Source organism: Leptonychotes weddellii, chromosome 5, assembly GCF_054177405.1.
Source record: "Leptonychotes weddellii isolate Sample4059 chromosome 5, ASM5417740v2, whole genome shotgun sequence".
Lineage (NCBI taxonomy): Eukaryota > Metazoa > Chordata > Mammalia > Carnivora > Phocidae > Leptonychotes > Leptonychotes weddellii.
Window position 1 is genome coordinate 88418150 of NC_138373.1, and position 25913 is coordinate 88444062.

General features: G+C 38.8%; 1 protein-coding gene across 9 annotated transcripts in view; it reads left to right on the forward strand.

The window, feature by feature from the left end:
* The window catches only part of PPFIBP1 (PPFIB scaffold protein 1), a 171235-nt gene that overhangs the window by 128801 nt on the left and 16521 nt on the right, over positions 1-25913 (forward strand). For 5 of the 9 annotated variants that reach the window (XM_081821370.1, XM_081821368.1, XM_081821374.1 and 2 more), the window contains 11 exons: positions 401-487; positions 1797-1910; positions 2798-2929; positions 7856-7948; positions 9844-9958; positions 11837-11869; positions 13188-13249; positions 16441-16525; positions 20058-20212; positions 24635-24750; positions 25500-25556. In XM_081821370.1, the coding sequence (XP_081677496.1) occupies positions 401-487; positions 1797-1910; positions 2798-2929; positions 7856-7948; positions 9844-9958; positions 11837-11869; positions 13188-13249; positions 16441-16525; positions 20058-20212; positions 24635-24750; positions 25500-25556 (1049 nt within the window). The remainder of the gene's footprint in view (positions 1-400; positions 488-1796; positions 1911-2797; positions 2930-7855; positions 7949-9843; positions 9959-11836; positions 11870-13187; positions 13250-16440; positions 16526-20057; positions 20213-24634; positions 24751-25499; positions 25557-25913) is intronic. The other 4 variants (XM_081821376.1, XM_081821375.1, XM_081821372.1 and 1 more) reach the window with 3 other exon arrangements.

Consider the following 25913-nt stretch of genomic DNA (forward strand, 5'->3'; position numbering starts at 1 on the left):
CCACAGTTTGGCTATTGTGGACATTGCTGCTATAAACATCAGGGTGCACGTACCCCTTCGGATCCCTACTTTTGTATCTTTGGGGTAAATACCCAGTAGTGCAATTGCTGGATCATATGGTAGCTCTATTTTCAACTTTTTGAGGAACCTCCATACAGTTTTCCAGAGTGGCTGCACCAGCTTGCATTCCCACCAACAGCGTGGGAGGGTTCCCCTTTCTCTGCATCCCCACCAGCATCTGTCATTTCCTGACTTGTTAATTTTAGGCGTTCAGACTGGTGTGAGGTGGTATCTCATTGAGGTTTTGATTTGGATTTCCCTGATGCCGAGCGATGTTGAGCACTTTTTCATGTGTCTGTTGGCCATTTGGATGTCTTCTCATACTACTTCATCTTTTCAGACAAATGGACACCTGCCCGGGAATGGAGAGGTGTATCAAGAAAGGCTAGCACGTTTAGAAAATGATAAAGAATCTCTCGTTCTTCAGGCAAGTGGTTTTAAAATGCTGTTCTTTCTTCATGACATATTCACAAAGGCCATTTTAAATTGGGATGGCATATTCAGATGCTTCTAGGAGCCACTAAGAGAAATAAGTGCAGGCCATCTGTACACAATAGGGAGTGGTGGGGACTGTAGCAGCACAAGGGTATGCTTACCCTGTCTAGAGCGAGCAGCCTGGACTCTCTGATGACAGACACAGTGTCATCTAAGCTGATTTTCTGATCTGATCTGTCATCTTATTTGATCTGATTTTTTTAATATACAGCACAAATTGCAATTTTATACTATAGATATTCATAAACCTGAATATTTCTGAATCTGAATATATTTAATTTTTGAACTTTAAAAATGATACCATGAGCCAGACAGAACATGAGTGAGTAATGGAGTCTGGTTTAATGGCTAAATTTGAGTTTTCCTCTTCATAATGTTTTAAATGCATGACAAATATTTTTATTTTGGTATTTTGAGCTAACTAAATTGCAGTAGATTTACTAGACTGGTGATCATTGGGGAAAAACTCACATTTTCTTTTTTTTATTTTTAAGACTTTATTTATTTATTTGACAGAGAGAGAGTGAGAGAGGGAACACAAGCAGGGGGAGAGGGAGAGGGAGAAGCAGGCTCTCCGCGGAGCGGGGAGCCCGATGCGGGGCTCGATCCCAGAACCCTGGGATCGTGATCTGAGCCGAAGGCAGACGCTTAACTGACTGAGCCACCCAGGCACCCCGACTCACATTTTCAATAAGCACCAAGGATAAAAGACTAATCCAGTGTCTCCTTGTGGATCTTTGAGTTACATCTTAGATTTGAACACACTTGTGGATAATGTAATCAGGAAAGATCTCATGGAATTTGAATTCCCTGGGTCCTTTTCTTTATTCTTCATGAAGTATCAGACTTGAATAGTCCTTGACAGCTTCTCTTTCAAACATAACTCCATTTCCTCTCTTAATCTCTAATACTACTTCCCACTCCCATCCCATTCCCCCCAAAAAGGATGATCTGTGCACATGCTCTCTTGCATATAATGGTTGAAATGATGTTAACCTATAAATACAAGGTATTACATATCCCCAGTCAGCCCTAATCACCTTAAAAATTGGAGGCCTCAGATCCATAAGCATCACTTAAATAGGATTGTGAAGGACTGCTGTCTTACCCACAGCATTTCTTTTCTTTACAACCAAATGGGGAATGACATCATTCCAGTTTTTGTTCTATTTAGAGAAATAAAAGTTTGTAGTGGGACCCAAATTCTTCCTAATCTATTGCATATTTTGCTCTTAATACAGGTAAGTGTGTTAACAGACCAGGTAGAGGCTCAAGGAGAGAAGATTCGAGATTTGGAGTTTTGTCTTGAAGAGCACAGGGAAAAGCTGAATGCTACAGAAGAAATGCTGCAGCAGGTATGTTCAGAAGCCTGCACTGAGGTGGAATTTTCTTGCTGACCTGTTTGAAGTGCTGCATTTGTATGTCGTGTTCACTCTGATGCAGGAATAAAGTTCATGATTCACCTAGACTGGCATATTTTAAGCAAAAACCTAGAGTAGCAGGGTCTCAAAACACATGCACACAATAGAAAGTAATTAGAATCTGGAATAAAATATTGATAGTACTGTAGGTAATTTTAATGTTCTTCTTTAAACTTTGATATGGTTTCCTAACCCCCAAACACGAGCATATATTTTATGATTAAGAAAAAAGATAAGTACCATATATGACTTCTGGGAAAAAAAAAAAAACCAAACTTGTAATGTACACACACACACACATACACACACACACACACGGTGCTCGTGGACGAGAGGACCTATAATATAGTGGATAGGGTATGCACTGGAGGGAGGCTGTTTCAGTTTGAGTCCTCACTCTGCCATTTCCTTGCTATATGACTTTTGGCAAGTTCTTAACCTCTCTGTTCCTCACCTTCCTCATTTGTTGAACAAGGATAATTCGTGAGTTATCTTTAGGAGTTTCTACTTTATAAGGTTGTTTTGAGGATCGAGCCACTTAAAACATGTCATCATCAGTGTTCTCTGCAGGCTTAGCAGCATTTCAGGTTTATATATATGTGTGTATCTATATAATGTACGTCTCCCCAGTAAGCAAGCGTACATTTAGTTCTCAATGAAGGTTAACTGAAGCAAATAATTTTTTCAAATTTTATCTGTTTAGTGATTAATCTTTACCACATTCCTGACTTGATAGTTACTGCTTTGCAGTTGTGAGACACATCCGTATGTGTCTGTTTATAATAAAACAACTTTTGAATGTATCTCTTAAATTGTAACAGGAGCTTCTGAGTAGGACATCCTTAGAAACTCAGAAGTTGGATCTGATGGCTGAAATATCTAACTTGAAGCTAAAACTGACAGCTGTAGAGAAGGACAGATTGGATTATGAAGATAGGTTCAGAGACACCGAGGTAAGTGACAGCCCCCCCCTTTATATACATATGCGTGTGTGTGTGTGTATATGTCATACACATATTTCCAGAGCAAGTTGAAATTCCTTGTAGGCGTGAGGGAGAGGCAGCTAATTACTACATGCTCTCGTTCATCCGTGCTTCTTTTTAAGAATAATCTTTAATTACATTGACTTTTTTTACATTGACTATCACTAAATGCTCATGGAAATATTTATTGTGAGACTGTTGATGTGAAATTTTTTTTTTTTAAGATTTTATTTATTTATTTGACAGAGAGAGGCACAGCAAGAGAGGGAACACAAGCAGGAGGAGTGGGAAAGGGAGAAGCAGGCTTCCCGCTGAGCAGGGAGCCCGACACGGGGCCTGATCCCAGGACCCTGGGACCATGACCTGAGCCAAAGGCAGACGCTTAATGACTGAGCCACCCAGGCGCCCCTGTTGATGTGAAATATTAATCCTTTCATTAGTCTTTAGAAATAACTTTCAACTTTATGACATTTGCAGCTTCTCTCTATTCATCTGTCTGTCCTTCTGTCCATCTATAGTGGTTTTCTTCATTATGAAAATAATGGGTTTAAGTGTATCACTTTACTAATAGCTCTCTTTAAGTTATACTGATTATTTGCTATATAATAAGTCGGTTTTAAAATACGTACAGAGAACATGCTTTCATTATATAATCATAAAAATCAGATTTTTAGAGTTTATTTCATTTGGCCTTCTACTTTTGGTCTATTCCACACATAAATCATGCCAAATAAATAAAGCTCACTATACTTTTGTGAAAAGTACCCATTTCTGTGGTTAACCATGCTTTGTTCTTTGTACTGTTTTATTGTTAATCCGGGTCTTTTATTTGCTTATTATTTGTTGTTGGGGAAAGAGAGCCTATCCATTTGAAATGTTTATTTGGAAAGAAATATGAAGAGCTGCAGGACTTTGTTATCTCCTAGGGGTGTCTCTTCTTTTTTCTCTCTTTTGTTTCCTCGGTTGGCATATGGAGAGTTCTCATACTGTATTAGAAAGTGGGTACAAGGAAGGGGAGAGGAGAAGAAATCATTTAAGTATTTTCCCCCTCTATTTTCATTCCAAGCCAACTCTGTACCATCATGATACGAGATACATTACATATGTTCTCCACTGTATGCAAGTCCTACGTAGACTGGATTTAGTGAGATTAACTCCATTGCTGTTTTCAAAATTAAATTTCCTGCCAAAGACGGAACTCTAATGGAAAGTCTCGGCATATGTATTACTTCCTCAGCAGCAAAAGGAAATCCCTGACTTAGTTCACGTTTAATCTTCTAAAGCTCTTTGTCAGTCACCTATATGAGCATGTTTCTCACTTGATTGAGACTAGGGCTCTTAAAACAGAACTGAGAAAGTTACCCAATTTCTCTAAAATTGTCCCTTTTGTGCTTTCTTGAAAAATCTGTTTGGATATTTTCCTCTTTTTCCTCTCTCTCGTTCCCTGACCCCACAGTTGCGATAGAATTCAGTCAACAGATGGACAACATGCTGTGGAGCTTACTCTGGTGCAGGGAAAGAAGTTACAGTATTCAGGTCCAGAGTTGGCCTTTTCCATTGTATGCATAAAGTTTAGGAGGAGTCTTAACCTGCAGAACTGGTTAATTTGGATCCAAGATGTTAACCAAACAATGGGACTAAATCGAAGTGGATGCGTTATGATTTTTTTGTAAGACTCCAGAGCAATATTTACATCTCTTGAGTTTGTCTGTGTTTTTAAAAAAGATGTTATTTATTTATTTGAGAGAGAGAGAAAAAGAGTGCACTCGCGTGCGTGGGAGGATGGGCAGAGGGAGAAGGGAAGAGAGAATCTCAAGAGACTCTGCGCTGAGCATGGACCCTGTCATGGGACTCTATCCCATGACCCTGAGCCGAAGAGCAAGTCAGAGGCTTAACTGACTGAGCCACCCAGGCGCCTCTGTCTGCATTTTTTTTTTATAAAACTTTTTTTTCTGGTGCTTCCTTGCTTCACTCATGCATTTTCAATCATAAGCAAAGTGATCCTGTCATCAAACTTTCAATAAACTCAATCCTTGATAATTTTCTAATAAATATTCAATACTATTGGTAAAAAATAATATGCATACCGAGAGATTATAAACTATAATCTGATCAACTTTGTTACATATGACAATAAATAAAATAGTCCTCAAAATTAAAACTGAATTGAATATGCTCATTTTCCTATTCTTGTTCCCTTAATAAAAATAAAATGTTTGGGGGGGCGCCTGCCTTGCTCAGTCAGTAGAGCATGCAACTCTTGATCTCAGGGTCATGAGTTCAAGCCCCTTGTTGGGTCTGGAGCCTCCTTTTAAAAAAAAGTTTCCCTGGCTGTTTCATGAATCCAAAATTCTTTGTCTTAGAACTTTAGATTATTTGGAGATTAATTTCTAAGAAAATATTGGAATGGAGAAGAAATATAGGCACTTCCTAAAGATTAGGGGTAAAAACCTTGAAATCCTGGAATTTTGAAGACTTGCCTGTCCCAGGAATGGCTGATAGAAGATGCTTAGCATTATTCAACAGTGCCCCCTTCTGGTAAGAGTACAGATGCCAGAAATTGAGTTTTCTGTAAAGCCTGAGTTTCTCTGAGAAGGAAAAGGGAACAGTAACAGGGATTTTCTTTTTAAAAAGAACTGAAATTCTGATAAGAAATTAGTTAGAAATAATTTGAATTCCATTTTTTTTAAAGTTTTGTATCAAGGAGCTATTTTCAGATTTTCCAGCTTGAGTTATTAGGGGAAAACAGGACTTTTTTCAGGTTGGAGATTTACATTCATAGTTACAGTGTTGCCACAAGGGATATTTGGGTAGGGCTTTTTTTTCTTTAAGAGAAAAATTATTTCAATTTATAATTCTGTTTTCTTCAATTACTTCTTTTTCGCAAATTGTAACTATTTCTTTTTTTTTAATACTATTTTTATTTTATTTATTTATTTGACAGAGAGAAAGACAGCGAGAGAGGGAACACAAGCAGTGGGAGTGGGAAAGGGAGAAGCAGGCTTCCCTCTGAGCAGGGAGCCCGATGCGGGGCTCGATCCCAGGACCCTGAGATCATGACCTGAGCCAAAGGCAGTCGCTTAACTGACTGAGCCACCCAGGCGCCCCTGCAAATTGTAACTATTTCTAAAAGAAGTGGTAAAATAAAACAATACCAAATAGGAATTCAAAGCTGCTAGCCATGAGAAAGTGGAAAGATATATATTAAAAAGACCAGGCAGATGAAGGAAGATCACTAAGAATTCATAGTATGCAAGGATGATTAATAAATGGAAGGTAAATAAACAGGAGAAACTGACTTTTTCCTTAGACTTGAATTCTGAACACGTCTAGAATGTTATTAAATGATGTCAAACAGTTCCTGACCTCAAAGGAAAATAGATATTCCTTTACTGAGACGCTGTGTTAATAACAATTATAATAGGGGTGCCTGGATGGCCCAGTCGGTTAAGCCTCTGACTCGATTTTGGCTCAGGTCAGGAGCTCATGGAGCCTCGCCTAAGGCTCCATGCTCAGCGGGGAGTCTGCTTGAAAATTCTCTCCTTCTGCCTCTTGCCACGTGCATGCACATGTGTGTGCTCTTTAGAAAAAAAAAGAAAATAATTATAATAACTAATGAGTAATTATGATACACTACTGTTAAGTAATTATATAATTAGGAAAGGCATCCCTTTCCCTATGTGTGAATCATTACGCATAGAAGTTTAGTAAGAAAGGTTTATTTCTTCTAGTGTTGTTTGTTTCTTTTTTGTGGCATTTTTGTATAATTCTGTCATCTGTTAAGTTGTGGCTCAGGAATAGAGGACTTGTAAAAATGAGGAATAAAAACACATTAACCTTTGGTGGGGTCTTGATGGCTTGTAGTAAAAAATAAATCCTCTCCACAGTATTTGAAGTTGGTATTGTGTGGCATTCTGATTCCCTTTTCCTACTGTCTGGGCTCTGGACAAAAATATGTTACTATTTCTCAAAACACTTAGACAAGTTTTACAAGCAAATTATTATTTTTTTTAAAGTGGAAGTAGGAAAAGCATCTGGCTGTATTTGTATTATGAAAACCTTAAGATTATTTTCCTTTTCCTATTCCAAATATAACATTATATTATGACAATGTATTTGTAAATTACAGGGCCGTCATCCACCCTCAAGTTGAGAATCCTTGGTTTAAAAGATTCACATTTCAAAAAAAACAAAAAAAGATTTAAATTCCATTCCATTCTCCCAGACTGGGTTGATGAACAATCTATATTTTTGTTAGACAAAGGAAGAAATCATAAAAATGTTTTTTATAAATAATCCACATATCACCGAAAAGGCCCTAAAAGTAGATGGCTTTACTAAAGAAAATTTTTCTAGTTAATTTTAAAAGATGGAATCTATATGGTGATTTTTAGTCCAGGAATAGCTGATGATTGATGGTACATGATTAGCTACCTTTCTTAATCAAAATTGAAAGTCACCTTTTAACTCTTAATCATAGGAGACAAACTGAGGGTTGCTGGAGGGGTGGTGGGTGGGGGGATGGGGTAATAGGGTGATGGGCATTAAGGAGGGCATATGATGTAATGAGCACTGGGTGTTACATAAGACTGATGAATCACTGACCTCTACCTCTGAAACTAATAATACATTATATGTTAATTAATTTAAATTTTTAAAAATTACCTTTTATTTCCATAATCCCATCATTGTAGGCCAGAGGCATTGAGAATTTAGTGTTTTAACTAGAAAGATGCTTTGGGTCTCAGGGAGATACACGTTTATTTCCATTTGTCTGATCCAGTTCGTACAACTTGAACTTAGACGCTGTTGACTTCGTATCTCCAAGCTGCTATTTTGGCATAGATAGGTGTGTTGCCACTTTCCTAATGTATTTCATTGTTTCTTCTTTGACAGGGGCTAATGCAAGAGATCAATGATTTGAGGTTAAGAGTCAGTGAAATGGACAATGAAAGACTTCAGTATGAAAAAAAGCTGAAATCAACTAAAGTAAGTTTTCTCAAAGGCAAAAATTTGTAAACACATGACTCACTTATCTATGATCGATAATATAAGTTTTCAACTCAATAGATGATAAAGAAGGTATTTTACAAGTGAATGAAATATTCCCCCAAGCTGGAGACCTTCTTGAATTTGGACACCACTATTCTGAATAAAAATCGGGGCTTTAACTAGTCTAGTAAAATATAACCTGTTATTTCTCTTAGTTAACCTAACCTCCTTTATAAACCGATACTATTTTCTTGGATATTTAGGCTTGTCTTTTTCTATCTGTGGTTTCTTTCACACCTCTGTCTCTCTACCAGTCTTTAATGGCCAAACTTTCTAGCATGAAAATCAAGGTGGGTCAGATGCAGTATGAAAAGCAGCGGATGGAGCAAAAATGGGAGTCACTGAAGGTGTAGTAGACTTTGGGTACTGGGGTCCTGGGCCTGTTTGCTTTCTGGCTTGTGCTGTTTTGCCGTGATAGTGTTTTTAGTAGCATGTGCATTCATCGTGTGTGTGTCATCTATTTTTTAAAAATACATTTAAAGCTGATGAAAGGGACAGTGAGATCCCTGTTTTCAGAAACATATTAAATAATTAATGAAAAATAATAAAAGTATTCATTAATAAATTAGATCTCACCCTCTTAGAGTATCTGAGACCCAAGCATATGGTAAAATAGTTGCAAAAATGCCACCTGTGGGGGAAAAAATACTATATCGTGGCAGTGAGTTGAAATTACTGCTTAAAGAAGCTTCTTGCGGGGCGCCTGGGTGGCTCAGTCGTTAGGCGTCTGCCTTCGGCTCAGGTCATGATCCCAGGGTCCTGGGATCGAGCCCCGCATCGGGCTCCCTGCTCGGTGGGAGGCCTGCTTCTCCCTTTCCCACTCCCCCTGCTTGTGTTCCTGCTCTTGCTATCTCTGTCAAATAAATAAATAAAACCTTTAAAAAAAAAAAAGCTTCTTGCCAGTGCTACTGAAAAAAAATTCCTTGTACTTGGGATCCACGCCTATCATAAGTAAAAAGTATAGGGCCAGCTTTCTTGTTTCATTGGAGATCTTCTCATAGTACTAACATAATACATACATTTAGAGACTGAAAATAAAATGTTTATCAAATATAAAAGTACATTTATTAGCACTGCATAGCTTTATTTTCTGTGTAAATACAGCCAGCAAAATTTCAGTGCTAAAGCTAATTCTTCACCAAAATTAAACTGAAAATTAAAACATTAGTAAATAGAACACTGGACTGGAATCTTTAATAGCTAGGTAGTAAAAAAGAAGGGGGGGGTTTCAAATCTGTTTGTTAAATCTTTTTTTCCATTCTTGTAGGAGCCTCTGTTCTTTTATTTTGGTGATAAGGATGAATTACTTAGTCCCATGATTTGCCTAACATTGTTCATCACCTGCTACCTTACCCATTAATTAAGCTCTGCCTTGTCCAGGGAACATGAGTGCCATCTCGAAATACTAAATAAATCTCAGTCAAGTCTTAATACATATTTTCCAATTTGCGTTTTATTTTGCTTTTAGGACACTAAGTGTCTAATTTGATTATCATCCTTGATTAACTTGGGGAGTTTTTTTTTTTTTATTTAACATAAGATTTAAACCTTAGGGCTACCCTGGTCCTAATTATACTTGAAAAGCTTTTGTTTTAATTCGGTCACAAAGAAACTTGAAACACTATGCCAGAATTATTATACATTGACCTTCATTAATTGTCTTGCTTCCTGCTTCCCATTGCCACTGTCTGGTTTCTGAAGTCTGCATCTAGATTCCTATCATTTTTTGTTTCATTCCTAAAAACTAATTATTGATTTAAGAGTTAACATGCTCCCTGAATAGCCTCTTTTAGTCATAATCTACTGTTTTGAAATGAATTTACCATTTGTAGGACGAACTGGCATCTTTAAAAGAACAACTGGAGGAGAAGGAATCTGAAGTAAAAAGGCTACAAGAAAAATTGGTGTGCAAGATGAAAGGAGAGGGGGTGGAAATTCTTGATCGAGGTGGGTACATACATTTGACATTTGTTCTCTTACTTTGTTAGAATCCTTCCTATGCAACCCTCTCTCCCTTACTCCTTTACATCTTTTACATCTGCAAAAGAGCCCAGTGTTAGCAATGTGTCATTTCAGAGAAGGGGGAAGGCTAGCAGACATCAGCTAAGCCCAGGATAGCAGAGACTCCTCGGAGACTCTTTCCTGTGCCTGGGGATCTATTAGCTTCCTCTTCAGCAGCTGGAGAAGGGCAACTCTGTACTTTATCGGGTGTTTATTTTAGATTACTAAGTTGTAAATTCTCCCAAGAGAGTTCTTGTTCAGATCGTGGTACAAGGGAGTGACAGAGAGCATTAAAAGGAACGATTATTATGTCCCAGGATTATTTCCCTCTGAACTGAACTTGAAACAGCACGAAGTAAGAGATTTAGAAACCTTTCCTCTTGAGAGAAGAGAGGAAAAGACCTTGCATCTTTGGAAAATCAATGAAAATTTCTTATAATGGATTGAGCCCTCGACCTGCTAGAAAGCAAAAATAGGCTAATTCTGTTTTTTGAAAACGTGTGTGAATTTATCAAAAATTTTTCTCGTAATTGAGGAGGTTTGTTTTGAATATTGTATGGACTGTAATTTTTAATGTACGTTATACTTGATAGAAAATAACTTGAATGGAATGTGTTTTTTATGTTATATTTGGAGATATAAATGCACGTAACACCTGACAACACTAGGTTCGGTTTAACCTTTCCTTGCTATTATAAATCACTGTGGCATGCAAGCTACCAAAGCAGTTTCTGATTCTTTTGAAACAAAAAATTCCGTTTAGTGTAGCTTTAGTACACTTTTATATATCATGTGAACATTGGTAACCTCACAGTCTGAACAGTGAAGGGGTTGAATTAGGTTACCTGTGATGTCTTTCTTGGCTCTAGAAAACCCTGGCTTTATATCCCTGTAGTTGCAATTCCCTATGGATCAGAAAGCTCAAGTCCTCAACCATTGAAGGAAATGGATTTTTTTTTCCTTTGTGTATTTTGGCATATATAGAATTGTTGTTGTGTGTTTTTTTGTTTTTTAAGTAAGCTCTACATTCAACGTGGGGCTTGAACTCACCACCCCGAGATCAAAAATCACATACTGTACCAACTGAGCCAGTCAGGCACCCTTAGAATTGTGTTTTTAAAGGACATCCACAGTTAGGTCGTGTTTTGGGGTTTTAAGAATAAAATGGAATTATCGAACTTGTGGGCCAGAGGATGTGGTAGATTAGTGGTGCCCAAAGATGGACACTGGTCTGTGAACTGCTTGTCACCAACGCACAGCCAGATAAATACAAGGGTCGAGAGCAATATTTAGAAAGTTCATGGCAATCTGATGTTGGCAAAACATCTAACTGTGTGATTAGTGGACTCATCTCATTAAACGGGGGATACACTGTGTCAGTGTCGTTGAATTTGAGTGGTGAGTTTCATGTGTCCTAAGCAGTGTGCTGGGCACGTTCAGGAAGGCCATGTGTTGAGCTGTAACAGAAATGTAACAACCACCAAATCATCACTAAAGGTATTTTCACCACGTAGAGCATAAGGAGTGCTTGTACTCCATAGATCTAATTTTAATATACAGGAAAATCAAGGTTCACAAAGATGAAGTGACAGAGGTAGGAGCTCAAATTTAGGTCTTTGGATGAATGATATTCTCTTTCTAACCTTACACAGAGCATAGTGTATTGTAGTACTATTCCTAAAGTCACAAAATAGTGTTTAATATTCAGTTTTTATAGGGTTAGAGTTTCTTTATTTTAGGTTAAAGACTAAATAATATTGCTTTTAAAATATTTATTGTTGTAAGTATATACTAACTTCCAATTCGATGGGTTTTCCTGCACAGATGAAAATTTTAAAAAGAAGCTCAAAGACAAAAGTAAGGTTTTTGGTGTATTTCCATCAGCCTTTACATTCACCAAAAGTACTACTTGGACTGTTCTTTGCATGTGTTTTAAAACATTTCTCTCACCAAAGATGTGAAGTTGCTTCATCGATAAGCTCTCCATTTCTTCAGACTGTACAAAATAGAGTGTACCAAACAATAAAAACAAAGAGTAGAAGGTCATTTTGCTAATTTTCTGATTCAGCCCTTTGGCTCCACAGGATACAACAGAGCACTCAGAGTAGTGGAAGTGAGAAGCATTTTCTTTGTAGTTCAGGAGACAGAGGGTCAGAAGAGAAAGTTACTTTTCAATGTCTTGTAGCCCACTTTTTCGCTGATATCTGTTAGGAATTAGACACACCCTCTCAGTGTTACAAAAGAGATTGTACCCAGGCTGATTAACAGAACCCAGATTATATAATATCATAAAGATAAGTCCTTAATTAATAGGTTCTTCCCTCCAGATATTGAATTCTTAAGTCAAGAGAATTTGGCACCAAAAAAAAAAGGCAGTTTCTACGGAATATACCTTAATTGAAAATGTTATATCAGTGGTGAACAATGCACCACTATTTTAAAAATTATCTTAAGTAGTAGTTTTTTGTTTTTTGTTTTTTCCCTCAGAAGCAGGTAACCTTAGCTTGTTTGAGTTTTTTAAATTTGTGATTTCATTTTAGGTTGGATGTTACATCTTAAAATATTGGTTCTTTTATTATTAAAGTAATGTGCTTTTGTATTTGTCAAATTTTAAGCAAAAATCACATTTTACCTTACTTTGGCTTTACATTTTAAAATAGTGTTGGAGATGATGTTTATAGATGAAGCAAAGTACTTATTATCCTTCTGTATGGAACCTACAACCAGCTTCTTAGCATGACTACTCCTATAAATGCCACATTCCATCAGGCTCTTGCCATTCATGTCTCCATCTTGGTTAAAACTGAGTATCATTTTCTCTGCTTATGTCATCATGTACACTCTTCATTGCTTTCCCCCACTGCTCTCTAGGTTTTTTTTTTTTTAAAAGTCCGTGTTTTCGTGGTTATAGCACTGAAATTTCACTTTCAGTGTTCTCATGAAGATTTTGTTGTTGCTTCAAGAGAGGGTAGTTAGCTCTCTCCCTTACTGTTTACTTTCTGGAGTGATGACCATTCAGGTGATATGGAAAGTGTTCATTTTTCAGATTTTCCCCAAAAGAGGATATGGATGGTAAACGTTTCCTTAAAACATTTCAGTCTGCAGACTCAGCCTCTTGTTATTGTCACACATATTAACGAAACTGACTTCTGATGTGATGTTGTGATATTTTCAGATATTGAAGTGCAAAAAATGAAAAAGGCTGTGGAGTCTTTGATGGCAGCAAATGAAGAAAAGGTATCTAGATGAAATTAAAGTATTTATGTGGATGTGTACCACCATTTTGATCATTCCCTGCGTTTTTTGGAGATATGTCAGTTTGGAAGAACATACCCTACACCCTACTGAGGTGGAGGGACAAGCATTCTCCCTTTCTGCCCTCGTGTGCCCGCTCTCGGTGGTAGCAGTTGTCATTGTGACTGTGTGTAGAATGGGGACCAGCAGCATTGGCTCCACTGAGAACTGCCTCCCCCTCCTCCCCATGAATCTGGAAGAATGTACAAGCCCTCAGATCATTTCTTTATATTCAGGTGGGAAATGAGAGAAAGGATACCATCCATAGGGCATGCATTCTGGGCCAACATGAACTCTGAAAGGGGTTGCCCTTGACGACCTCAGCTTCATGATGGGGTTGATGTTATTCCTATTATTTCCTTCACACTCCTGGATTCTTTCACATCAGGCATTGTCTCTGTTCTCCTGAGAGGTGAGCTAGGAGAACAGAGGTATGGGCACTGGGAAATCACATATGGCCCTAGGCTCTGTTTTAGCTACGTTGGCCAAACGCCAAGGTCTCCAGGTTCTTCACTCCAGTTGCTTCATTCTGCTTAGAGCAGGGAAACAGTGACCTCTAAAGCAAGGTGTTTCTTCACGGCCTACCTGATCAGCCATATATCCAGCTGGCATCAACAGTCATGTTCAGCTCCTGTCATCAGAACTATTCCTACCTCATGTTACTTAATGAATAGAACAAGAAGGCATTTTCCCAAGAAAAGAGTCATTTCAAGGAAGTAAAAAAAAAAAAAAGCAAATGCCAAAGAACTTTGTCTTGATCTTTTTCTCTCATCCTGTTTCTTTCTCTAATTCTTGTCTTCTCTGTTTTACTTGTCTATATATTTTTGCCTTTCATTCTCTTTATTTGCTCTTTATTAGGAAATAAACTCATTGTCCCATCCGCCTACCCATATATAGGTTTCTTTTTGCTAGTCTTTCCCACTGTGGAATAAAAAAAGGAAAGTTATTAATTAGCAAGGGGCCCACGTAGCTTTTACTTTTTTTTTTTTTAAGATTTTATTTATTTATTTGAGAGAGAGACCGAGAGCAGGGAGCCTGATGCGGGGCTTGATCCCAGGACTCTGGGATCATGACCTGAGCCGAAGGCAGACGCATAACTGACTGAGCCCCCTAGGTGCCCCCATAGCTTTTACTTTTTAAAAATAATCACTGAAATTCATTTAGTTTTAATTTCTCTCTCTCAAAAAGCATCAGTAACAAACAAATCTCCCAATGTTGACTGAGGGCTTACTAGACGTTCAAACGGCTTTAGGAGCACCAAGGGTGACATAAGTTTTTAGTAGTTGCAGAAGGCTTCGAAGAGGCCATATTTGAGCAAAATCTGAGGAAAAGCAAGAGTTGTTCATCAGGAAAATGAAAGCTTCTAAGGAAAGTATCTACGAGCCAAACCATGTCTCAAAAACCTAGGCTCAGAACAGCCCAGTGCATGCTGGGAAAGTTCAGAATGAGATAAGGTGGAGGGGTATATGAAGCTGATATTTACACAGGTTGACAAGATTTTTTTAAAAAATTTTGGATTTGAGGGCTCCTGGGTGGCTCAGTTGGTTAAGCATCTGCCTTCGGCTCAGGTCATGATCCCAGAGTCCTGGGATCGAGCCCCGCATCAAGCTCCCTGCTCAGCGGGGAGCCTGCTTCTCCTCTCCCTCTCCCTCTGCCCCTTTCCCCTGCTCGTTCTCTCTCACTCTCACTCTCTCTCTGTCTCAAATAAATAAAATCTTTAAAAAAAAATTTTTTTGGATTTGAGAATAAGTTTCTAGTTTGAGTAACAAGGTGAATGATAGTGCCCTCAAAGAGTTAAGGGAATCTAAGCAGAGGCTCAAGTAACAGGGGCAAATAATGAGCTTAATTTTAGAGACATTCACTTCGATGTGCTCATGGGACATTTAAAAGGAGATTTCTCATAGAAAGTTGAAAAGTGAATCTAAATTTTGGGATTAATGTATAATTATAGATTGGGTAGGGAATGAACCCCATCAATTTTAGGAGAAATACAGAATTGTAGATTTTCGGGGACTAAACTGTAGTTGATACATAAATTAGCTTTTGCTCCATGACAAATCACATTTATTATTTCTCATACTTCTGATGGTTGGCTAGGTGGTTCTTCTGGTCTGGGCTGGCTTTGCTGAACTCTACAGTTAGCTGGTGGGTGGGATGGGGCTGGGTGGTCTAGGATGGTGTGACTCACATGTCTAGATTAACAGACTTGCGTAGGTTGGTCCCATCTGGGGTGTCTCTTCTCCAAATGATCTCTCATCTTCTAGTAGACTAGTCTGTGCTTCTTCACATAGTGCTCACAAGGTTTCCTAGAGCAGAGAGAGAGGGCAAGCCCTAATGTGCAAAGACCTTTCAAGCCTTTACTTGCACCACATTTGTTGATACCTCTTTGGCTAAAGCAAGTCACATGTCCAGGCCCAAAACCAGTGAGGGGAGAGCTAGGGAACCCATTTTTAGAATCCACCAGAGTGAGGGTAAAGGACAAAATCTTAAAGCACTAACATTTTATAGTCTGGGCTGGGTAGATAGTGGGGATATTGGAAGTAGACTATCTATCTGGTCAAGGAATTAAGAAATCAAAATAGAAGAAAAGAAAGAGTGGAAAGAAAAATGAAAAGAAGGAAAGAGTGGGGTCAATCAAATACCAGAGGTCAAATTAGAAAAAGGATGAAAAGTTCTCTTTATTTTTAATAAATAGAAAGTCTGTGATGACTAATTGACGAAGCTTCAGCTGAGTGTTTTGAGGAGAGAAAAACCAGATTGTGATTGATGACAGCTGATAAAGACAATAGGTATAAATCTTTCTTTCAAGACCTGCCCCATAAGTTGGAGAGGAGAATAATTAAAGTTGATTTTTTTCTTGGTTTTTTGTTTTGTTTTGTTTTGTATCTTATTACCTTGTTTTGTTTTTGTTTTTTAAAGATGGCAGCTGAAGGATAGGATCTCTAAATTTAGAGGTACTTTTTCTCTATCTCTGATGTACGTAGGAAAACTATTCTAGATATTACCAGTTCTACTAAAGTTTAGAAGTATTCCTTGAATAATGTAAATAATTCATGTCTCCCTATTCTTTGTGTTGCAGTTACTTTTACTGTTTAAAGTCATAATTTAAAGGTGACAATTTATTTTATTAATAGGATCGGAAAATAGAAGATCTTCGACAGTGCCTGAATAGGTACAAGAAAATGCAAGATACGGTGGTACTGCCCCAAGGTAAAAAAGGTAGTGTAGCTCTATAGGTTTTTCTACTTTACTGGATTTTAAGCGGCTGTGAACTTTAACATTTGGTTTCATTTTCCTGGATTATCCATTATTCCAAATTAGACAGTTCATTCGTTCATTCATTCAACAATATCATTAGGCATCTGTTCTCTACACACTTTCTCGGTGTGTAGGCCGATGAGAATACTGTAGATTGGTTGGTCAGGGAGAACCTCTGTGTGGAGTTCATGAGATAGCATTCCAGACAGAAAGAACAGTGTGTTCAAGAGACTATGGGGAGGGGCGCCTGGGTGGCTCAGCTGGTTAAGCCTTCAGCTTAGGTCGTGATCCCAGGTTCCCTCATTGGGCTCCCTGACCAGCAGAGAGTCTGCTTCTCCTTCTACCCTTCCCTTCTGTTCATGCTTTCTCTCTCTCTCTCTCTCAAAAATAAATAAATAAAATCTTAAAAAAAAAAAAAAAGAGCATTTGGGGAAAAAGTGCTTGGTGTGTTTAAGAAGTCAAAAGACCATTGTGACTGACCGGAAAGTAGTGAGCAGGGAGAGAATGAGATGAGATGAGCAGAGCTGTTAGAAGTTAGTGTTGGCCAGGTCAGGCAATGTGAGGCATTCAGCTCTGTCAGCCCAGAGGGATCCACTGAAGGGTTTTCACAAGTCCGCGGCATCTACATAACAAATGGACCATAATGGGAGAAGGGAGCAGTACTGGAAGGAAGAGAAGCCAATCAAGAGACTCTTGCAGGATTCCAAGTGGAATGATATGATGGTACTGACTGGAAATATATTTTGGTGTTTGAATTAACACAGTGGTGTGATGAATTAGATGAAAGTGAAGAAGAGGAATGAATCAAGAAAGATTGACTTTTTTTTTTTTTAAAGATTTTATTTATTTATTTGACAGAGATAGAGCACAAGTAGGCAGAGAGGCAGGCAGAGGGAGAGGGAGAAGCAGACTCCCTGCTGAGCAGGGAGCCCGATGTGGGACTCGATCCCAGAACCCTGGGATCATGCCCTGAGCTGAAGGCAGCCGCTTAACCACCTGAGCCACCCAGGCGCCCAAGATTGACATTTTTGACTAAAGCAAACCAGGTGGATGATGATTCCACTTACCAAGATAGAGAAGCCTAGTGAGGGAGCATTGAAATGGTTAAGGGGGGATTGTGTTCAGCTTTGAATGTGTTAAGTTAAAAAAAAAAAAAAGGCAAAACCATAAGACATCTAAGTAAAAATAATCATGCTTTGATGGGGATTGAGGAGTGCACTTGTTGGGATGAGCACAGGGTGATGTTTGGAAGTGTTGAATTACTATAATGTATGCCTGAAACAAATATTACACTGTATTTTAATTAGAATTAAAAACTTAAAAAAATAGTCATGCCTTTTGATGTATTATTATTTTATCTATGCATGGTCCAGTTGGCCATCCTCAAATGTGGAAAATCCCTGGGGGTCATTTAAAACAAAAGTGTTGAGAATTTTGAAGTTTTCTTGTTCATTAGCAGTGCATAGGTGGGGTTATTTGCTCTGAAAGTAATAAATCTTTTCAAGGTACTTGTGAAATACTCAGATTTTGGAATTTCAATTTTGATGAGTTCAAAAAGAAGGAAAATCCTATTTTGGATGAGGATTTCTGAGGGAAAAAAAATGGATCTTAATCTTATTGTCCACAGGGTTTAGCGTATGTTAAGATTTTGTAAATACCCAAATGAGCAAGCAAATGAACCTCTACCAGTGTTCTGACAGCAATTCCCATCACTCAGCATTTTCTATGCCTTCAAGAGAGTGTCTCTTTTTAGACAACATTATAAATTCACAAGTAATTAATTTTTACATAGTCATAGCATTTAAAACAGTGTTTGATTTTATAGAATCTCAACATTGTAATTCTTATATTTAAAAATCAAGGGAAAACATTAATTTCTGTGATTATAAAACATGTAGAAAATAGAGAAAAGTGGTAAATATTGTTCATAATTGCACTGGCGTGATCACTTTTGTCAGTTTCATGGGGGGTTTTTGTTTATTCTGTTTTTGTTTTAAAGTAGACTCCATGCCCAGTGTGGAGCCCAACATGGGGCTTGAACTCACGACCCTGAGATCAAGACCTGAGCTGAGGTCAAGAGTTGGACACTTGGGGCACCTGGGTGGCTCAGTTGGTTAAGCGTCTGACTCTTGGTTTTGAGCTCAGGTCATGATCTTTTTTTTTTTTTAAATTTTGTTTATTTATTTGACAGAGAGATAGAGAGCACAGATAGGCAAGATCGGCAGGCAGAGGGAGAGGGAGAAGCAGGCTCTCCACTGAGCAGGGAGCCCGATGCGGGGCTCAATCCCAGGACTGTGGGATCATGACCTGAGCTGAAGGCAGCCACTTAACTGACTGAACCACCCAGGTGCCCCTCAGGTCACGGTCTTATGTGTCGTGAGATCAAGCCTTGCCTTGGCTCCGCACTCAGCTAGGAGTCTACTTGAAGATTCTCTCCCTCTGCCCCTGGCCTGTGCGCGCACGCTCTATCTCTCAAATAAATAAATAAATAAAACTTAAAAAAAAAAAGGTAAAAAGAATCAGACAGTTAACCAACTGAGATACCCAGGCACCCCTCATGTATTTTTTCATCTTTTTTAATGCATATAAAATGTGTAGCAAAAAGAGGTAGTTTTTAACCACTGTTGAAAATTATGTCCTGTTCTAATGAAGAGTTTATAAACAGTGATTTCTCACTAGGATTTATATTTACTTAGTCCTTAGAGAATGCTAATAATACCTACATTTTAATGAAATTAGAATAAATAATAAAATCTAAATTAAGCTAAGTCTAGTTAATAACTTTAAATGAGTATATGATTTGCCATTTTGTGTTATTCAGAGAATAGTGTTTTAAGCATCATTTTTTGGTTTTAAAAAAGAATATCTGGCACAGTTTTTCAGCACCTAATCCTTTTCATTGCTGGAGATGTAAAAGAAATTCTCAAAGTTGGCCGCATTGCTGGATATGTGGTTACATTTGTCCCTAAGGCTATTCTTTCTGCTTTAAAATAAATGGCACTGAAAGATCATCTTAAGGAATCAAAAGATTGCCTTTTTTTTTTTTTTCTTTTCCTCTTTTCTTTCTGTTATTTTTTTTAAGAACACAGTAGTGGTGAATATTGAGTTGTTTCATGGTGACGGTGTTGCTGTTCAGAATTAGTTTATTGTACCACTGGTATTCTCCAGCTTGGTTATTTCTGAACTGAAATTTGTAAAGCTCCAAATTCTGAAACAAAATTAGGGAGGGTTGTTGGACTAAATTAACTTCTAATTTCAATGCTGTGAGTCTGTGATGGTATCTATTAATACCACCCCCAGGCCTCAGGCCTCATAATTTAACATGTTGTTTCCTAGGGGCCCTGTTGTTATTTTTCTAGGGATTTCAGGAGAAGCTGACTCTTTGATTTTTGAGGATGAGAAAAATTTTTATATTCAGTTGGTATTCTTCCTCTAAAAGTGAAATGTAAATGAAAAGCTGCCGTTGTCCTCCTTTTGCTTTGTCTTTACCCAGGCCAAGATGGCGACTTTGCAGATCTGCTCACTTCCGGTTCCATCTCTACTTTGCTGGATGTGCAGGGTTTTAGTGACCTGGAGAAAAGTCTATCACCTACACCAGTCATGGGATCTCCCAGTCGTGACCCATTTAACACAAGTGTTCCAGAAGAGGTATTTACAGACTCTTTTCATAGTGAAGAGACTGTGTCATTGAAGGTTAAAATGCTGTTGACAGCATGAAAGACATGGGATCTTTTCTCAGTGCGACTACTGACTGAGTCTTGGCAATTTTTGTGTCAAGACTCAGAGTCTCATAGGACTTTTTGTGAAAGGTGTGTTTTTTCCCCCCCTCTCTTTAATAAATAAATACCTTGGGCAATGTCAAAATTGCTTAAATTATTCAGGAAAAACATGGGAGAAAGATTTCATCCTAAATAGATTACAATCTACATAATAATAATCTTTATTATTAAAGAATAAATAGAGAATACAAGAAGGGAGATAAAGTGAGATTATATAAAGAGGTTGGTTTTAGTCACTTCTGATGGTGCCTTTGAAAAATGCTGGAGTAAAATTTCCCTGACTTCTTCAGACTTGGGGAAAAAAGCAACTGGACAGGAATATTTAGTCTTCAAATTGTTTACTTTTCTTTCACATCATACTGGTGCCAAAACCTGTTTCCATTATCTATTGACAACCACCCCAAAAATTTGTGGCTTGAATGACAACGTTTATTTTGCTAACAAATCTGTGATTTGGGCAAGGCTCAGCAGGAACATTTCTTCTTCGCTCCACTGGGCATCGGTCAGGATGGCGCAAAGGTTGGGGGCTTGAGTCACCTGAAGGCTACCCATTTGTATATCGCATGGTTGGGGCTACTGTTGGCCAGGACCTCAGCTGAGGCCCTGGCTGGAAATACACATGACTGCTTGGCTTTCTCCTAGCATAGTGTTTAGATCCTAAGGATGAACATCCCAAGAAGAGGACTAGGCAAATTTATATCACCTTTTTGATACGACTCAGAAGTCATGGCGCATCTCTTCTCCTGTAGTCACAAATCCACACACATTCACAGAGAGGAAACATAGACCCTACCTCTTGATGACGAGTAACAATATCACATTTAAGAAGAACACGTGGGATGGCATATACCCGTGCAACCATATTCGAAGAGTACAATCTGCCCCTCCACTCTGTGGCTACAATCATCTACATCCCTCTCCCATGCAAAATATACTCATCCCCTCTTCAAAGACCTCTTGGTCTCATTCCAGTTAGGCATCAGCATCCCAGGACCTTGTCATCCAGACCAGGCCAAGATGTAGGTGCAGCTCCTCAGGCACGACTTCTTGAGTAGCACTCCATTCCATTTAAAGAACCAGGACATGTTTGTCCCCTACACACCTGACATACAGTGGTGGGATAGGCATAGTAACTGCTAGGCATTCCCATTAAAAAGAAGAGGGAAAATGGAAGACACACCGGTGTCATCAGTCCATAGCAGTTCCAAAATCCAACCAGGCCCGTGTGGCCAGCTCCTTGACAGGGCCCAGTCCTTTGGGCTCTTGGTTCTTCCTGTGAGTCATCTTTCCATTTCCAGGAGAAGGAACCTGTAATTGCAGATGAGTTGTTTTCTGTAAAAAGTGTCTATACAGGTCAAGGGCCTTCTACCTTCTGCTGTCTCTGTGTCTGTTGGTCTAATATGGTGTAATATTTTACTCATTTGGAATTTCTCATGAATCAATTTATAATCCACTCCATCAGGTAAAGCATACCCGCAGATATCTTCACAATTAGCCTTTCCCTATCTTAAGTTTTCTGTAAGGCTGCCATGGAATATCACTCTACTTTCAGAGTTGTTGATCTTTTTGAAGGTTTCAATGAGACAGCACTACCTCAAGTCTTCCTGAGGTCTTAACCAAGGCACACCTCCCTCTTTGCCCTGAAACTGTTTCTTACTTTTAGTGCAGTGTGCTGTCTAGAGAAAGGAGGAATGGGAAAGGTGGTTTTTGTATTTTAACTAAACAACCTCGGCTCCCTTATGTTTTCCAGTTCCTCTTCTGTTCATCTTTTCTTTAACATTTTACTGTAGGTGGTGAGAGGAAACCAAGTGGCATCTTTCCTTTTCGTATCTGTTCCTTCTAATTACCTAATGAGAAAATGAAGGTGGAATTGAATGAAAATGAATTCAAGGAGAAAACGAGTAACATTTCTCTCTTCAATGTAGGAGTGGGCTACAAGATGTCATTCGTAAGGAATTAGTGGGTAGGGGAAATTGGAGGAAGGTGGTGAAACGGTACAGACTTCCAGTTATTAGACAGACGAGTGCTGGGGGTGTAAGGTACAACATGATGACTATGGTTAACCCTGCTGTCTGGTATGGTGGAAAGTTGCTAAGAGAGAAGATCCGGAAAGTTCTCATCGCAAGGGAAAAAAAAAATGTGTTTTCTGTTTTTTTGTTTTAATTTATACAGTACTGCATGTTCGTGATATCTCAATAAAGTTGGAAGAAAGAGGCAAGGGATTAGTTAAGGAATAAATATTTTAGAGGGGAAAAAAAAATCCCCTGATTGTTTTATTTATACTGAAGGGAAAAATAACATCTGACAGCCAATGCGTGTGCTTGCTGCCTGTTTACAGAACAGCAGCTGTTACATGTAAGGTAGGCCCAGATAGTCTCATAACCTTGAAAAAAAAGTCTTTGCTATGTGAGTTGGAGTTAAAGCTCTAAAGTTCAGAATGAAATCAAGAAAACGCATGAGTTTGTTAGTGGAGCCATTTCCTCCCCCACGATGAGGAACCCGGGGAGCTACTGTGAACTTGAAAACACAGGGATGATGGCTCAGTAAGTTGCCCAGAACTAATCATAAAGATTCACGTTAAAAAAAAAAAAAAAAAGATAGTGAAGTAATCTCCTATCTTACAGTAATAGGACTTGTTAAAGAACAAAATTCAACGGAGTAAATTTGAAACATCTTATTGGCTTTATTCAGCAGTTTATGAATCAGGCAAATGAAAGGCTTTTTTTAGGCAGAAGGAGGCAGGAGCAGGGGGTCATGCTATAGGCATTGCTGGTTGGTTAAAGTCGGGTTACTTTCCTTATGTGCAGCAAAGGGAAGTCTTGGAGGGGGGTCAGGTAACTTGCGCAGAGCAGGCAAGTGCTGACTGGTTGACCGAGGCCTGCCTTTTCTGGGAGTGCTGAGCACAGAAACTTAGCTAAGTTTGGGTTTGCTGACATGGAGCTTGACTCAAGACACTCCATCTTGGGCCCAGTCAGATTATTTTAATAGACTTCACATGTTATAACCTCTTAGTGTCAAGGGATGAGACACCACTAAATAACTGGAACAAAAAATCACAAAGCTAAATGTATTGCTTATTTAGTTAGCTAGGTGAACTTTGTTGGTCAAGGACAGTCTCTTTGATCAAATGTGGGGTGTGGGGGATGGTTGGAGCTCAGGGATTGATGGACTCTCAGAGGCTGGAGTGAGTTGACATCAGCTGTGGATATGTGGTTACAAAGGCGAGACTGTCGTTGATTGATTGGCGTCTAGAAGTGTGTTCACGGGTGTGAGTCCCTCCCTTCCTGTCTGACTTCAGAAGGGAGACACAGTCACTAATTGGTTGACTGGCAAAGTGAATTCACTGAGGTGAATTTTGTTTATTTTTTAATTTTTTTTAAAGATCTTATTTATTTATTTGACAGAGAGAGAGAGAGCGAGAGCAGGAACACAAGCAGGGGGAGCGGGAGAGGGAGAAGTAGGCTTCCTGCCGAGCAGGGAGCCCGATGTGGGACTCGATCCCACGACCCTGGGATCATGACCTGAGCTGAAGGCAGACGCTTAACGACTGAGCCACCCAGGCACCCAATTTTGTTTATTTTTTTTATCACAATATCTTTTAAGTGTTTAACTTACTAGTTTATGGTGAGCTCTCACACCGTACTGCTCTGCGGTCGTCGGAAATTATTTAACACCAGAGTATAAAATTTCTTTCATAGATTCCATCCTTAGGATACACAAAGCATTTGCTTGGGAAGATGTATTAGGCATATTGCTGCTGTAATATTGTTATTAAGCAAAGTGTCTTAAGTGGTATCCACAAAGAACTGGTTTGAACAACATTCTATGTTAGACTAGTGGTAGAAAACAAAGTGAAAACAGAGGTGTGTTTACAAAGCACTTTACCAAAATCTCATCTCAAATCGTGAGAACCCTGCAAGGTAGGCATTGCCATTCTCAGTTTACAGAGGAGAAAACTGGTGCCCAGTTAAGTGGCTTACCTAAGGTTAGAACCAAGATTTTAACTAGGGCTTAAAGTTGTCAAGGATCAGCTATTGACTTACTTGATGGTATTTATTATGTTTTATTGAGAACCAAGTTCAAAAATGACCTTCCTCCAGAATGTTTTCTCTGATGAACACTTGTTGATGTTTATATCCCGAGACCATTTTATAAATGTAAGAATAGTGTTCTAAACACAGGTGTATGAAATTTTATTAATAGACCATGTCATTGTCTCACCAGTTTTTTTTTTCCTCTGTGACTTATGTCTTGTTTGATGGATTTTTGACTTTCTATAATTACATTACAGTTCCACACCAGCATCTTGGAAGTTTCAATCCCTTCATCACTGCCAGCATCTAAGGGCTTGGAAGCTTCTGAAAAAGCAAAATTGCCTCCTCAACCAGAGACTTCATTTGAAGAAAGGTATGTCATTTATGACCCAACATTGCAATATAAATGTTCAACAGAGTAGATCAAGCAAACACCAGGGTGCATTGCATTTATTTACAGACATAGGTTTTACCCCGAGGCAAGAAACAGTAAGGCATGTGCCAAGGGACCAGTGTGAATCAATAACTGCAGTCAGTTCTGTATTATTGAAATGAAGGGTGTGAAGCAAGAAGTCATAGGAGATGAGACTGGGGAGGTGTGATGGTCAGGTTAGAGAGGGATTTTAGAGCACTTGGGTTTTATGTCCTAAGTCACGGGGCCGGGGGGGGGGGGGGGTGCGTCAACGGGGCTCAAGCCCCATAGCAACGATCATCTGCCTGAGGCTGTTTGGAAGAAGGATTCAGGTCAGGGATACAATAGTTTCTCCACTGACAAGTAGAATTTTGAGGGAACACATTCTCAATTACTTAATCTTACAATTAGACCAAATAAAAGAAAATAGAATAATTTAAAAGAGAGGGGCACCTGCAAGGCTCAGTAGGTTTAGCAGCTGACTCTTGATCTTAGCTCAGGTCTTGATCTAAGGGTTGTGCGTCTAAGCCCCAGGCTGGGCATGGAGCCTACTTAAAAAAAAAAAAAAGAATATTTTAGAAGAGAAATAGCTTCCCTAGCACGATTTTTTGTTTTTGACAGTTCTGTTTACTCAGAATATATAAGGTCTTTTATATGGTCTTTTACTCGTGAAGCACACACATTCCCTTTTTTTTTTTTTTTCCTTTTAGCGATGGAAAAATAATCCTTGGTGCTGCTGTTGAAACTGAGCCTTGTGATAGTCTTTCGTAAGTTATGTTACTGAATGTGAAAAATGTCATTGATACAGGAGAGAGAGGAAGCTTCTGTTACACTAACAATAACCACTATGAGAAGCGCATGACTGAGGCCTGAATACATTAATGCAGGTGTAATGGCTGGATGTGGAGGGAGGTGGGGGGGTTGTGAGTTAACAAAGAAATACTTGCTTATCGACCATTGTCTGTTTTCTTGTGCCAAGTGTGGCACGTCTTTAGCCTTCCTTCATCAGTTTTCATGTGAAGTGCAATGCTTTGAATTTCAGGTTTGCACTGGCTTGCATTTTGACTCTAGCAGAAAAGAGTCACAGAGAATGATGTGATGGCTAGAGAGCCTGCGATGGTTTT